We start from the raw sequence: 15,004 nt of genomic DNA on the forward strand, positions 1-15,004 counted from the left end.
TAAAACGAAACAATATTTTTTTAATTATATTTAAGGAATATCACATGTACAGAGTGTATAAACAAATACCTATTACTAAACATGAAAAAATGACTAGGACCAATATCACATTTTTATAAAAACTACATAATAAGAGATCCTTTCAGAATAGCTTTAAAATCGTCAAACATTTTCTTTTCACAAATTCATAAGTCTCATAAATACGTAATATTTATCAAAATAATATAAGACAACACTACAATAAAATTCTAAACCAAAAATACATTGTAAGTAGCATTCACTAATTAATTAACAAATAAATATGCAGGTACACAAAAAACACATAAAGGTGTCTACGCCTAACTCTGTAACGTTTATTATTTTTCCCAGTAGCAACTAATCACACATTTTATTTGTACAATCATAAGATTCACTCCAATCTTCCAAATAATAATAAAATATAGATTTATCACAACTCATAAATGTTTGTTTAAAAATAGGAATGTAAAAGTTAAAAATAATACATTTATATCTCAAAATCGTCTGATTTAAAAACTAATAATAATTTGCAAATAATCATTTCACAAATCGATAGGAACTCATAAGATATGAAACGTTACTTTTCACCTGATAACAAGAAATATATTGTTTGAATTAAATTAAAATATATTTAATATCTTATATCGCTAAATGGACAACCAGAGATTAACAACTAACGAGTTTCAGGTCACTAAATAATTACTCGTGGTTACGTGCAAACACGAAATAACAGTTTCAACTATGGGGATTAAAATATTTAGCACATAGGGACATAAGGAGGTTTTATCGATGTGTTACAAATAAAGTTGTTCCCTAAAATATACGTATCATTTATATATATACATATTTTGTATATATATTTTGTTGTTTTAGTTTTTACTGAATTTATTCAACACGTTACTTAGCTTTGAGATGTAAGGGCTTACTCGTCCTTGATTCGATCTTGTTTTATTATTTTTCCGTTTCTTTGTTACTAAGGAAACAACAAGTGAATTAATTTTCGAATTGGTTTGTTTAAATGAATTTATATTTTTAATTTAGCTTTGTTTAAAACCGGTAACCAAGTATCAGAAATTGCGTTTGTGTCATCTCTTTTATATAGTGATATTTTAATTTCAATTTCAATTGCTTTTCTATAATTTTTTACAATAGGGTTTTTAATTTTGTCTAAAGTTTTAGTCGTATCAAAGTTTATAAGATGATTTTCATTGAAAGTGTAGTTTGCCAAAGTTGATTTTTCATCAAAACATTTTATCGCATTTTTATGTTTTATCTTTCTTTGTGAAACCCTATGGTTTATTTGACCAATATAAATTTTCTCACAAGTCTACGGCGGCTGAGTTAAGGGCAAACTTACGCCCAAGATGATGACCCCAATATCGGTGGTCGAAACGTCGGCAAATGAGATGCGAGAAAGAAAAGGCGCTATATAAAAGCCCTCACACCCAGTGGCGTAGCTATGGTGGGAGGGCCACCCCGGGCGGCACTTGCTTGGGGGCGGCATATTTGCGATGGGATCGTTTAGTGTGGTACTTAACCCTAAATGCACTAAAATATATATATATATATATCAACGAATAGCAAGAGTTTAACAATAACCAATTAATTATTTTAAGAAATTCTAGTTTTATGACCATGCAAAAAATGTATAGGGGGGGGGGGGCAATTTTAAGGATCGCCCCGGGCACCACATACCCTAGCTACGCTACTGCTCACACCTCAAAAAGCTAAGTAATGTGTTGATTAAATCCGGTAAAAACTTAAATGACAAAATAAAACCACACGTTAATTTAAAAAATAATATATATTTATCAGGGGCGGGCGGTGAAATACTTTCCCTCTCGATCACTTGCGTGTTAACGAGAGTGAATGAGAGATAAGGGCATGCTGACATGCTCTTATCTCTCACTAACTCTTGAGATCGAGAGGGAAATTATCTTACCGCCTACGCCTGATATATATATATATATATATAGACATTTTATATAATTAACAATCTTTCATATATTATATGAAAACAAAACGATTTTATGTTACACACATAATCTTATATACAAGACGATTTAAATAAAATATGTTACAAGTGTAACTACATATAAATCACACAAATTATCTAAGTGTGTTTCAAACTCACATCAATACTAATAGATAATTACAATAATCCTCGCAGGATGTTTTTATTATATATTCTATATAAATATAAAATATAAAAGACGGAATCTTGCATAACTATGTTATGGTATATTTTAAAATTCACGTAAAATCCTAATTTGCAATTATATTTAACCCTTTGTTAGTCGCAATGTGATCCATTTTATACACAGCACGATGCAAGTTTTATTGGTGTAAAGAAACAATATCGTATTTCACAGATCCGCTGTGACCAAAGAAGGGTTAATAACAAAAACGATTTAATATCAAACCGGTGACTAGAAAACTATTAATCACTCCATTAGTGTAAATCAAACAAACAGTGACAGTGGGACATTTCACAATTTTTATAACATATTTGAAAAACATTAATAGTAGTTTGAGATTTGAAACCCTTTTACGCTCATTGAGCATCTAATGAATTTACTTATGGTATACATTTTTAGATAATTATTTGATCATTAATTCAATTAAATAATGTTTAAAAAACTTTAACGAAAAATTAACTTTTTCACTCATATTTTTAGTTTTTAAATTGGAGATCGTCCAAAAAATAAATGTCAACACTTAACAGAAAATAAGTGTTAATGTCCTTAGTCATCTGACAAATTCCAACTCATATTAGACATCACCACAATTATAATAAATTAATGTTACCATATTACAAGATTCTTAACAATCAGATTAGTTTATTAGCTTTTACTAAATTTTTTATAGCAAGAGATTTCATTCAATATATCTTAAGAATTCATGGCAGTTGTAAAAAATCTCAGATTACGATAATATATATTTGAAATAAAAACGCACAACCCTTATTTTTCAAATAACCAACCGATGATAATTGAACAATTTTCTATACATACATATAAATAAACTTAGTCGTTGAGCAATATCGTTAATTTTCTTCGTAAATAATAGCTCGTTAATGTTTACTTAATTATTATGTCATATTGCAATAAATACTGTTCAATTTTGATTCGAGAAAACGGCTCATTTGTACACGTATAGTAAAAATGAAATCGCTGCAAGTAAAACAATGGTAGCTAATATTTTTTTGAACATGAATTCTTACATATATTTTATATTTAATACAATTAAACACTAGGTACCATTGTTTATAACGGCAGCTCATATTCATTTAAACAATTATAATATCCCTGTAATTGATAATTGTTATATATTTTACATAATGCATTCGACTAGCAAACGAGACAAGCGTAATTTTAGAGCGAAGTTGGTGAAGATGGTCACCGTACGCGACCGCTCGGCGAACGCAGATGAGATCTGATGTAGCCTGTTCTAAAATCCACGAGCTCGCGACGAGCTCCACATCCACCGACGCGACGACGCAGCGACCATCTAAAGAAACAAAATTAACGAGTGGGTAAAAGTTCACATCGTTTGAGTTTCATGTCGACAATTTACCGGTAAGTGTCATAATTAGGTCTCGTGTCTACTTACTAGTATACAGCCGATCTAAACTAGCTTGGGAACGGGTCCTGAGTCGGCAGATGGATATCTCGATGGTGAAAGAACGCTGGCCTAGGTGTAGGTCCGTGTCAAAAATTTAGGAAGGGAAAAATAGATAGAAATCAGTGTAATCTACTAACACACCAGAGGTGATGTAAAAATCTATTCAACTACTAAATGGCATATGCAAAATTATGAAATGAAGATGGATTTTAGCAATAACGTTCGAAAGGGTCGTACTTAATTTGTATTAAATTTAACTGGATGATAACTTTCATGTTTTTCGATTGATGGATATGCAGTAGTATGATGTTTTTTCTTTATTATGTAATATAACTTACCTTGCACTGTGGCTCAACATGATGATATTTCTGGAACAATTATTAAAAGTTGGAGTAGAAATAAATGTATGAGTATTTATCAATAAATTATTTTGAATAGTAAATAAATTTATTTATACACTTCTTCGTTTAAATAATAAAATAGTTATATAGTTACATGTGTTGTAAAATTGTGCACATGCTTTCAACTGAAGAAGTGGGATTATACTTTGATAGTTGAGAAAGTCATTCGAAAAGTTCGAAAGTTGAAAATAAAAATAACAATAAGAATTTTGTAACGCCCTGTCACAAAGACACTGAGGCTTTTATTTATGAAAAACTATTTTAAAATTATCCTTCTATTTAAAATAAATGTGTTGAAGATGAGTATTATAAAATGTGAGCTTTCATTGTAAATAAAATCTATTTCAGATATTATATCAATCATTGTGATGCTCGAGTTCTAAAAAATTAACATAGTAAATTATTTACACTATTAAAAAGTTTGTAACAAATAAAAATATAAAACACATGCATTTTGTTAATAATACTGAATTAGTTTGTAATCAGTTGAAATAATAATATATTTTATAAATTTAGATCATAAAAGAATTTATGAAAAATAATGATTTATAAATTTCAATATAAATATTGCTATATAATTTAAAAAGTTGTGTATAATTTAATTTTTAATTCGATTGATAGTGAAAGATGAAGGATAAAATACTATTAGGCATTCAATAGCAATAAAAAGGATCACTATATCTAGCTCACATACGCACTCAAAAAAAAAAAATATTTATTATATATTTTAGCAAATTTAAATATGTAGAAAAACTCGTAATTTAAAATAATCTATAACAACAAACCTTAAGAGCCTCGTTATATAATCTGGCCAATTGTCGGGAAACATAACGAGGAAGAATCCGACGGCGATCAAAATCATTCCCGCTAACTTCATACCGGCAAAATGTGCACCATATAAAACGACGTCTAGGGCTAAAAAATAAAGAGAAAATAATTAAAAAGATAAACTCAAAACAATATTGCTTTTAATATTACCCGCAGACACTGGAACGGCAGTGATCAGCCCCAAAGTTATGAAGAGATCATACGTAACAGCCTTACCGAAGTGGGTCAGTAAGTTAAAAACTGTAGATAATTTAAAAATATGAATTTCAATAAAAATAATAATGGAAATACTCGAAAGATTGAAAGATCACCTAAAAACATTCCGCTGGCTGCCAGCAGAATCGGCCAAGACAGTCTCTCCCACGACAGGGTCTCAACGCCAGTCAAATAGAGCGTCAGACACAACGGCCACATCAGAGAAGCGTTCAAGATTCCCATCATTGAAAAAAATAATGAAATCTGCCCGTAAGTGGCATCTCCTATTACTTTTCTAAATAAAACCTAGTGAGAATATTTATTGTATTGCTATATAAATATGTATTACTATTTACATCTTTAATTCTATTACTTACTTTATAAACTGCATAACCAGCAGCAGCTGATGCAGCCAAGACGACTCCTCCTAGCGTAGGGCTGCTAGTTATGCCGTCCATGTAAGCCAAAAGAGCTATCCCTGTATCGCATAATATTACTGCTACAATCTGAAACAGTAATCAAAAGATAAATAATAGCACAGAAAATAGAACTAAATTAACAAAAGCACTCACTCTGACTCCAACGAACTGCTCGTGTAGAATCACCCAAGACAGTAAGTACACACACGAAACGTTCGTTGCGAACAAAGCCATCGCGTCCGTCGCCAGAAGAATTCTCAAAGAGTGAAGATACATATAAGTCGTAGCCACCCATAGCAGACAAAACAGACTGCATCGAGTCAAAAATCTGGCTGAAATTTCGACAAATAAATATTAATACGTAACGATATATATATGATTTAGTAGTGCACCTGCGGTGAATCCTTTCTCTCTAAAATTTCTCATGCTCTCAGCGATGATGCTGTCAGGTGAATCACACCTGTTTCGAATCATCCGACCCGCGACGTATATGGGAAAGAAGAAGACGCTGAAGTTGGTGCAGAACCATGTGGTAAAGAACGGCGCATTGTAAGGACTCTGAAAAATGTTAAGTCAGCATCGAAAATGTTTATAAAGAAATTTAAATTTGTCGACTCACATAGTGTAGGCTGTGTACGTTGGCATCGTACATCGAACGGTTCTTGGTCTCTGTTATGCCCAGACTTCTCGAAGTTATGAGACGGAGATAGAGATATTTTATACAATGTGTGGATCCGACCCACGAAGCCGTCGACAGCACTGTCACGCACACACCAAAGTACATCTAAAAATAGGAAGATAAAAAAACACTCAAGTTTCTGACTTTCATATCTCAACATAACAAGCTTTAAGGCGTTCGTTATTAGAAGAGTTTTTGAATGATTTAGCATTATAAAGTTATATCCTATTAGTAAAGTAATTTATTATATAAATTAGTGATTAGTGACTTTACTCCACAGTACGAATGGTGCTCATAAAAGTTAAAATATAAATAATTACTTCGACCAGTTAGGCCGATGAGGAAATGTACCCCCCCCCCCCACCAAAAATATTTTTTGTGTTCAATTATTTGATTTTTAATAAATTTAATTTAGGGGTGGTCAGTCATAATGACTCGATGGCCATAATTAATAATAATAAGTCCTTCCACGAGTTTCTATTTATAGAGTTTTTTGGTAGTTTCTTGAGCCTAGCGTAAAAATAGGCATTATTTTAAAACATAAAGACCATGTATTAGTAAATTATTACAGTTTTAAAATTGCATCCAATGTTTTTTCTATATTTGTGTCAAATGTATTTTTTAACACTTGCCTCCCTGTGATGAGTAGCGAGTGACCAAGGCTTACATTTTATTTAATTTCTCCAAACATACTGATTGCAGGGTCTTCGTATTTTATGTATTCTTCATTAAAACCTCTATGATTTGAATAGTGTCATTACGAAATTAAAACATTGATCAATATCAACAGAATTTCAACACTACACTCTATTTTTTTCCAAGAGACAGCGCTTGTAAGCAGTGCTCAACGCGTGATAATCACGTGTTCTTCAAAGAAAGCTTCTAATTGGTTATTCACTTGAACGGATCCACCCCCGAATACTATTTCAACAGGGTAGTATTGGTTTGCTGTTCGCGAGATTTGATTTGCGTGTGCGTACGGTTGTCAAATTTTTTAAAGTGTAAAAATGTCTGCTACGAACATCAGTACTAAAATTAACCCCTGTAGTGCTCCAAAATAACGGACTAGAAGATTTAACATAAATATTTTTAAAAAAAAACACTATTTTTAATAGATATTAAAGGGATATTTTGGCTATTTATCTATATTGCAAAAAAAGTTATATTCTATTATATATATTTTTAGTTAAAAGAGACTTATCATTTCCCACATCGGAAATTAAGACGGGTTTGTCCCAGATTCGCTATGGGCTTTTGAATAAAAAAAAGTGAAAAATGAATCTGGAAAAAGTGAAAAAAATTTTCACTATCGCTAGTATAAAGCTTGCTGCAAAAAATGGCTATCTTTGAAAAATATTAATTTTAAACATAGTAAGGAAACATAAACAAAAATATGAGAAATTTATAATTGATGAAATGGCAAAATAGTAGTTTTAAGACTTCCTCCATATCACTACGAACTTAATCCTATAGAATTAATCTGGGCGCTAATTAAAAATTGTGAAGCAACTAAAATTAATAACTTTAAGTTTTCAGAAATGTATAAATTATTTATGGGGCTTTTGGGACAATAACGCCAGAAATATGGAAAAAATGGTTGAGCATGTTGAGGATAAGGTTGAAATTTATAGGTGGGAATTATATTATGTGGTAAAATTAAATATTGAGTCATTTTTATTAATGTAAACTAGAATTGATTCCTTATATCATTTTTATTTACTGTTTTTTCAATAAGTTGTTTTATATTTAGTATTTAAAATATGTTTTATTTATAATCCTTGCCTTTAGTATTAGTTTTTACGTGTTTTCTAATTGTATATGTTTTTAAAATTAATGCAGTGTTTTATTTATTTAAAAAAAATCGTTTATTTGTTCTGATTCCGCCCTGTACTCAGCGATCACGTGAGCACCGCGTGCATTTGTTATTGTCGCTGACTGTTGATAAAAAATAGACTGTAGTTTTATAATCGTGAATATTTTTCCTTTTTATCTGGTACATTCTGTTGCACCGTTACTATTTTTATAATAAATGTATATTTGTTACATTTTTTTGTCATTATTTCAGATTCAAGAAAAAAATAGTTGAGTTGACGGGAAATATTGATAGCGATGAGTGATTTTGAATTTGAGAATCAGAAGATTTTGTTGAGGTACAGGATGAAGTAGATTCTGATTCGGAGGCCAGTGAAAAAGGTGAAGAAATATTATTTATATCAAGACAATAATTTTAATGGAGTTCATCAAGGCGTCGGGTAGAAAATATTCTCACTGAAGATTTTGGACTCAGAAATTGAAATATATGTATGTTCGATAAAAGATACGTTTTTTCTGTTTATAAATGAAGAGATGATTAATTTAGCTTGTAAAATATTGGTATCGCTTCTACTTAAAGCTTCAACAGTAGTTTTTATCGGTTTTAATACGTCTAATATTTCCTTTAAATAGAAATATTTTCATCGTTCCATAATATCTCTAATTTAATATCGATTAGCCTTTTTTGTGGACCTCTGTAGGGTTAAAAATCGCTCAATCATTTTTACATGTGAATTCAACCTTGCTTTAATGTCTGATAATAACATTAGTTCTATATTAAATTCTAATTTGACATAATTTTGAAGTATTATATTTTTAGCAGAACCTTTTCTAAATAATTTTTCGTGTCTCTTTAAGAACTTTTTCATATTTTGGTCTCATAAACAAATTTCTAGTTATTATTTTCATAATTCAATTCACCGATATTATCTTTCTAGCAATTTGTTATCATTGACAGTCGTCAATGCTAGCAAATTTCTAATAATTTGTAACTCTGTATTTTGCGACTAAATGATTTATTGTTTACTGAACCCATTGATATTGTTTTCTGGAACCTATACAAAAAGTATGCTTTTTTGTTTTGACCTGGACATTTTTTTTTCTGCGTTCGTAAGACAAAACATTTGGACGAAATTATTTTATTTACACTCTTCCAAAATTATTAAGAATCCCGGGAATAATTGAGACAAACTTTTAACAATTTTAGACAAATCTTTCATTTTATTTAAAAATTGTTTTCATATTCATATTGTTTTTTCAGTTCGGTGAATTCGTCAAATAACGTTGCATAATCAAATTCCCAATTCTCCTGAAACATATTTTCGTTTGTGTTTGAAAGATAATCATGGCATTGTGAGTATTTAATTTATAATTTAAAAAAATCCTTTGAAACAACACACACAATACAATCACAGATTCGATGTGTTCACTTTAGAGTCTCCAATTCGAGTAATCGAGTACTCGATACTCGAGTATTTTTGTCTATTTTTCAAATACTTGATAATCGAGTATTTTGAAAATACTCGATTAATACTCGAAATTAAAAAAATTTGAAATATTTCAAAAACAAAAATAACTTTAACTCGGTCCGGTAAAGGTTAACGTCTTGCTTTTATTTGGCGTTTATGCCCGAAGTCCCGAGTTAGAGCGGTTACTATCAGGTATAATTTTTTCATAGTTCCATAGTTGCATAGTTCCGGTCGTCGGCTATGTTAGTGGGTACGACGGAGAAATTTCTTTTGTGTTTTCTGTTCGACAGTCCCGACTTATCTAATTTATGGCAATGAACAATATGAAATATCAACAAAAAAAATTTTTTAGGTTTTATGACTATGCAGTTGTAGCGTAAAGTGTTGTAAATTGTTTATACTGATCCCTCAGCTTAAAATATAAATCAAAACAATTGTGTATTTTAAAGGCATTTAAAGTAAAGTCAGTTCTTTGCGAACCGTTTAGCTCTAGAGTGAAAGGGATTCACCCAAATACATCTTCGAAGGGTATAGATTTAAATTCTTCGCATTAATCAGGAGTAGAATATTGTATATTGTTAAGAAAAAAAATCTATTCAAGAAGAATTACAAAATGCTATTTTGTCAATAGTCGAAGGAAATAAGAGAAAAGCAGAGAAGGGAATGAAAGAAGAGAACATAAGAGAACATAAGAGTTCAAAAAATTTTATATTTATAAAAAGCGAACAGATATAAATTAGAAGCCTTATCCAACGCGTTAATGACAATAAGACCAACATCAACAGCAACGGAAAGGGTTTTTCCATAACGGGAATAATAAAACCAAAGGTTAGCAGTAATATTAAATTCGAGACACTTTTTGCGTTATTGTTTTTAAAAAGTATGTTCATGAAGTTAAAATAATTGTAAAAATTATTATATTAATTATTTTATTTATTTATATATATATGCACGAATTTGAATAATATCTATTTTGGTACATTTGGTAAATACTCGAAAGTACTCGAGTACTCGAGTATTTTAAAATTTGAATATTCGATACTCGAATAGTTGATGGTTCGAGTAATTGGAGACTCTAGTTCACTTGCTGACACTTGAAATTATAAAAAATAAAGCCATCACCCTACTCGGCGTTGTGGCGCTAATTAATTGTTCCGGTGCAACTCAATGTTTTGAAAACAATTCCAGATGTTTCAAAATCTTTGGTAACGATTATGAGTGTTGTGCTGCACATAAAAGCTTGACGGATTGAGTATCCCTGGACTGGAGAGTACTTTTGCTCAAGATCAACAAGATGGCCTTTCCGTCTTTTTATGGAAATTTTAAATATGGCTGCATATTCAGAGTGGAAACAAAATAATAAATGTTGTGTAAAACATTTCATAAAAGAGTTGAGATTAGAGTTGGCAAAGCCCAATATCATAAAAAGAAAAACTACCAACATAAAATATCACAAGCAACATGCTTGAAACACTGTTTTAACCTATTATGGTGAGTCGATACCCTAAAACAACACCAGTAAATAAGACTTTGCTGGCACCCTGGAAGTTCCTCCAAAGAGGAAGTTGTATTTTGTTCAAAAAATTTGAGAAAAATAATTAGGTTATTCTGCAATATCTATCAAAAACCTGTGTTTCGTGCCCTAATTGCGTTAGACTTTCTCCACAGGGTTAAACTTTTACTTCATGTATGTAGTATTTTTTAATTTTTGGGAAAGTTTATATTTACCAAATTGCGTATTTTATGTATTTGAATTTCTTGTTTGTTTTTATATTATTATATTAAACTTTATATATTTTTCCACAAGATCAAACTTTTATTATGTTTGTCCAATTTTTCAATTTTCTGGAAAGTGTTGATATTTTCCAAATTACATATTTTATTGATTTGTATTCCGTGTTAGTTTTTACCTATTTTTAATGACACTCGTCAAATTAACGGATTTAAAATGTACGTTTTTTTTACGCCCGGTATAAAACACTAATCGAAATGCAAAGCAATTTTTATTACGTATCTGACAAAATGCTGTATACCTGATGGATGATAGAAAAACTCTAAAACATTGAAAAAAGCAACATTCAATATTTTTTCCCTTATGATAAATGCTTACATCATTTATAAAATAAACGTGGGTAATAAATGTATGCTACGTATATAACGTAATTTACATAAAGAACAATTGAAAAAATTGGGCCGAAATGGCTGTAAATAAAAAATCAACCACCTATTCCAACTATAAATGCTACCCCAACAGAATTAAGATGGTTGAAAAAATTACCTTGTCGTAATTTGAGAAGATGTATTGTATGCAGTTCTTAAAATGAAGAACCTATAAAAAAGATCTAACATAATTTGTGTCACATGTAAAAAATGTGTACACGGAATAGTGTGGGCCAGCATAAATGTGAAGAATAGGTAAAATAAACTTATTTTTTTTATGACGTAAATATTATACTAATGTCTAAGAAATAATAAGAAAAATTGTAATATATAAAATAAATAAAAGAGGTACATGTATTGTTCAACTTGGTTTTTTTATTATTGAAAACCATATATTTTTTTAATTTACTAAATAATTAATTTAAGGTTTTACCATGTACATACATTAAACAACTGTAAGGTTTTTATTATAGTGTATAATTTTTTTTTGTTATATCCCTGTTTAGTTAAGAAATTGTTCTTACATAATATGAAAAATATGTATGGCACTCAAATAGTTTATGCACAAAAAAAACGATTTTTATAGTTAATTACAAAAATGAAGCTAGTAGATTTTGCATTATTTTAAATTAAAACACACATTTTCAACTGGATGTGGCTTGGGGAATTTTTTAGCACATTAACTCTCAAGCCAATACACCTGAATAGTCAAAATATCCCAAGATTTGTACCTTATTATTATTTATTTTTGTTGCTGTATGTTCCAGATTAAAACTAAAAATAGAAATCTTCCCCATATTATTTTACCAATTAGAGCTGATTTTATAACTGTTGTTTTCCAATAATTGATTCTTTTAATATAAACAAATGTTTGCATATTGGTCATGTATATGTGAATTTAACTACTCGATCTTCAGGCAGAGTGTTGTTTGTCAAACAATAGAACATACACATGCTTAAGGGTATTTGACAATCAATGATATTTTTTCTGAGGTCTGCCTCTCAAATTTATTATTCTTTAGCCCTGGGTGAGTTGCAATGATGCATGTTTGTATGTAAACTGCAATAACTTTTATGGCTTCCTTGGTGGACAAATTATTGTCGCGTAACTTTGTATTGTGAATATTTGCTATGAAAATAAACATGAAATAAAATGTATAAACAAATATATTTAGATTAAATGTTATCACCTTTCTCGCGAGGTCCGAACAGCACGACTTCTTGCACAAGTCGAGCTGCCTGGAGACGGCTCCTCCTCCCTCGGGCGAGTGGTGTTCGGCCGGATCCTCCGCGGCTTCGCCATCTCGTCGTCCGCCCGAAGCGGCTGAATATACACAAGGCATTCGTTGAAGAGTCAGAGGCGGAGAAGGGAGAATGGTCTCACCTGAGTCCGCGCGATGGATGCGCGCGAGGTTCGCGAACGGTCCGTTGTGGCGGCCGTCAGCGTCGCTCGGCGTTGCCGCGGAAGGCGTCCGCGAACGTCGCGGGTCGAAGATCGCTGGGATCTCGCCCTCGCGAGACATTCTACAAATAGGCGACGATGAACATCCCGACGACGTCTGGCGCGAGGTGTTGCCATAAGTGCTAGATAAAAAAAATTGACAATTTTAAATAGGATGGAAAAAAACGGCATAATCTTTTTCTTATAAAAAGGCTAAGAAATAATAAAACAATACTAGAGATAGGTAGTCAATTAGTTCAACAAGTCAGAAAACCAGCATTTATCTAAAATCTAGGTATAAAAAATAAAATAAAAAAATATGTGAGTAGATTTAAAAAAATATCAAACGAGAACACTAAAAATTAAAAAAATGTTCGATCAAGATGAAGGTCATTTCAGATTTTTTTGTTCAGAGAGGACAAACATTTTTTTGAGAAGGACCTCTGGTAGCCTTATCAATACACAAATACAAATACAAATCACAATGGAAATATTGTAAATTTAATGTAACGACGGTGCAATTATAAACAAGTTATATAAAAACAAAATAATTTTGTTAATTTTGTATTCCGTCCAAACTCTGTGACTACCCAAATTAACCTAAAGCTCAACACAACGATGTTAACAGTATTGCCACTATGCGAAACAGTTTAAAGCCAATCTGTTTTTCATTTTTTTTAGAGATGGGTGAGTATATCCCATTCTTCTTGCACGGATTCGCTTGTACACGTGTGAGCGAGATGCCCGGTGTGTGGGCAAAGTACCTCACGCTCTAACTTGCTATGACGCACGCATCAGACGGCGTCAGTATTCGTTTGACTGTCATCGGGAGAGTTCTCATTTATTTCATATTTTTAATTCGTTAACTAACTACCTTTAGTTTAAATAATATTTGTAGCGATGAATAATAATGATAATGACTCAGAAGAATCGGATCTCCAATTTGAACGTGTAGAATTTATCTCAGATAACGAAGACGCGATTAAAATGTTCGAATTGGAATCAGACGAAGATTATTGCAATTACGAAGTAAGTACTTTTCACATTTACGTTTGAAATTATTATTTACAGTTCATATTAAATATGTCAATTTATCGGAGTGTAATGAAAACACGAAACATCTGTATAATGTAAGTATGATATCAATATTTATTTATATTATGATAAAAAATATGACAAATATATATTATTTTGCAGGAAACTTTTTATATATCCAAGTCGGGGTATGTCAGTGATATATTACAATTATCGTGAAGACTTTTGCCCCTGAAAATCTTTCTACGTCGTCTTCGTTTAGTAGTACTCGTAATATTGGACTAAGACGTACGTGTAACTTTTAATCTGGTAAAGAAATTACGCGTGTATCGTATTTTGTTTGCCCAGATTGCTAGGAATTTAGATTTTTTTAAATTTATTATTTTTATATATTATTATAGATGTATGTTTTATTTTAAATAATTTAGGTTTAATTTTTATAGATATGTTTTTCATCATTTATTTTTAAATATTATTATTTATAAAGAAAAAATATAAAATTATATTGTATTTTATTGCGAACGTTTGAGAAGCTGCGCGTGCTTGAAGTCATCGGGTCTGGGTAGGAAATGTGTTTTTGTGCGTGCATAAGCAATGATAAAAAGGCATAGCATGGTCTCGTTCTACGCTCGATTAAAAATATTTCAGTATCTCGACAGCTAGCTGGCTAATTATATTTTCGATAGTAGAAATACACATATATCTACTATAGTAAAATATATTTTAAATTCACTAGTGAAAATATAACATTCACAGTAACATTTATAAATCTAATGTAAATAAATAATGATACGTATATAAATGAATATACAGTAAAAATCTCTTTGTAACAAATATCGAAATGACGAAATTGAATCTTCAATTTGTCCCCGAAAAACTTGCATACAAAATGTTAACGAAGACTGATCTCAGTATAACGAAAT

At 30.8% G+C, this 15,004-nt stretch overlaps 1 protein-coding gene across 3 annotated transcripts; it reads right to left on the reverse strand.

Moving 5' to 3' along the window:
- Nucleotides 1-2,689: 2,689 nt before the first annotated feature.
- Nucleotides 2,690-13,203, reverse strand: LOC148234818 (solute carrier family 35 member F3). Of its 3 annotated transcripts, XM_088186165.1 has the most exons (12): nt 12,990-13,203; nt 12,796-12,929; nt 6,105-6,269; nt 5,878-6,043; nt 5,639-5,817; nt 5,444-5,572; nt 5,183-5,372; nt 5,022-5,111; nt 4,829-4,958; nt 3,981-4,010; nt 3,631-3,711; nt 2,690-3,528 (listed from the first exon to the last, which is right to left on the reverse strand). In XM_088186165.1, the coding sequence occupies exons 1-11, from the start codon at nt 13,126-13,128 to the stop codon at nt 3,651-3,653; spliced, it is 1,413 nt and encodes a 470-aa protein (XP_088042291.1). In that variant the 5' UTR covers nt 13,129-13,203; the 3' UTR covers nt 2,690-3,528; nt 3,631-3,650. The 3 variants fall into 3 exon arrangements, with proteins under 3 accessions (XP_088042291.1, XP_088042289.1, XP_088042290.1); XM_088186163.1 differs by lacking the exon at nt 3,631-3,711 and having other exon boundaries at nt 3,307-3,528; XM_088186164.1 differs by lacking the exons at nt 3,631-3,711; nt 3,981-4,010 and having other exon boundaries at nt 3,307-3,528.
- Between the last annotated feature and the right edge of the window lie 1,801 nt (nt 13,204-15,004).

The sequence above is a fragment of the Plectrocnemia conspersa genome, unplaced genomic scaffold (assembly GCF_051122295.1).
Source record: "Plectrocnemia conspersa isolate PC_06_02 unplaced genomic scaffold, ASM5112229v1 ptg000005l, whole genome shotgun sequence".
Taxonomy (NCBI): Eukaryota; Metazoa; Arthropoda; class Insecta; order Trichoptera; family Polycentropodidae; genus Plectrocnemia; species Plectrocnemia conspersa.

Coding starts and splice junctions, on each gene's coding strand:
- LOC148234818 (XM_088186163.1), bottom strand. CDS start 13,128: ATGTCTCGCGAGGGCGAGATCCCAGCGATCTTCGACCCGCGACGTTCG. Junction 5,818..5,877: donor AGAGAAAGGATTCACCGCAG/GTGCACTACTAA, acceptor TCGAAATTTCAG/CCAGATTTTTGACTCGATGC. Junction 4,959..5,021: donor TGCCGTTCCAGTGTCTGCGG/GTAATATTAAAA, acceptor TTTATTTTTTAG/CCCTAGACGTCGTTTTATAT.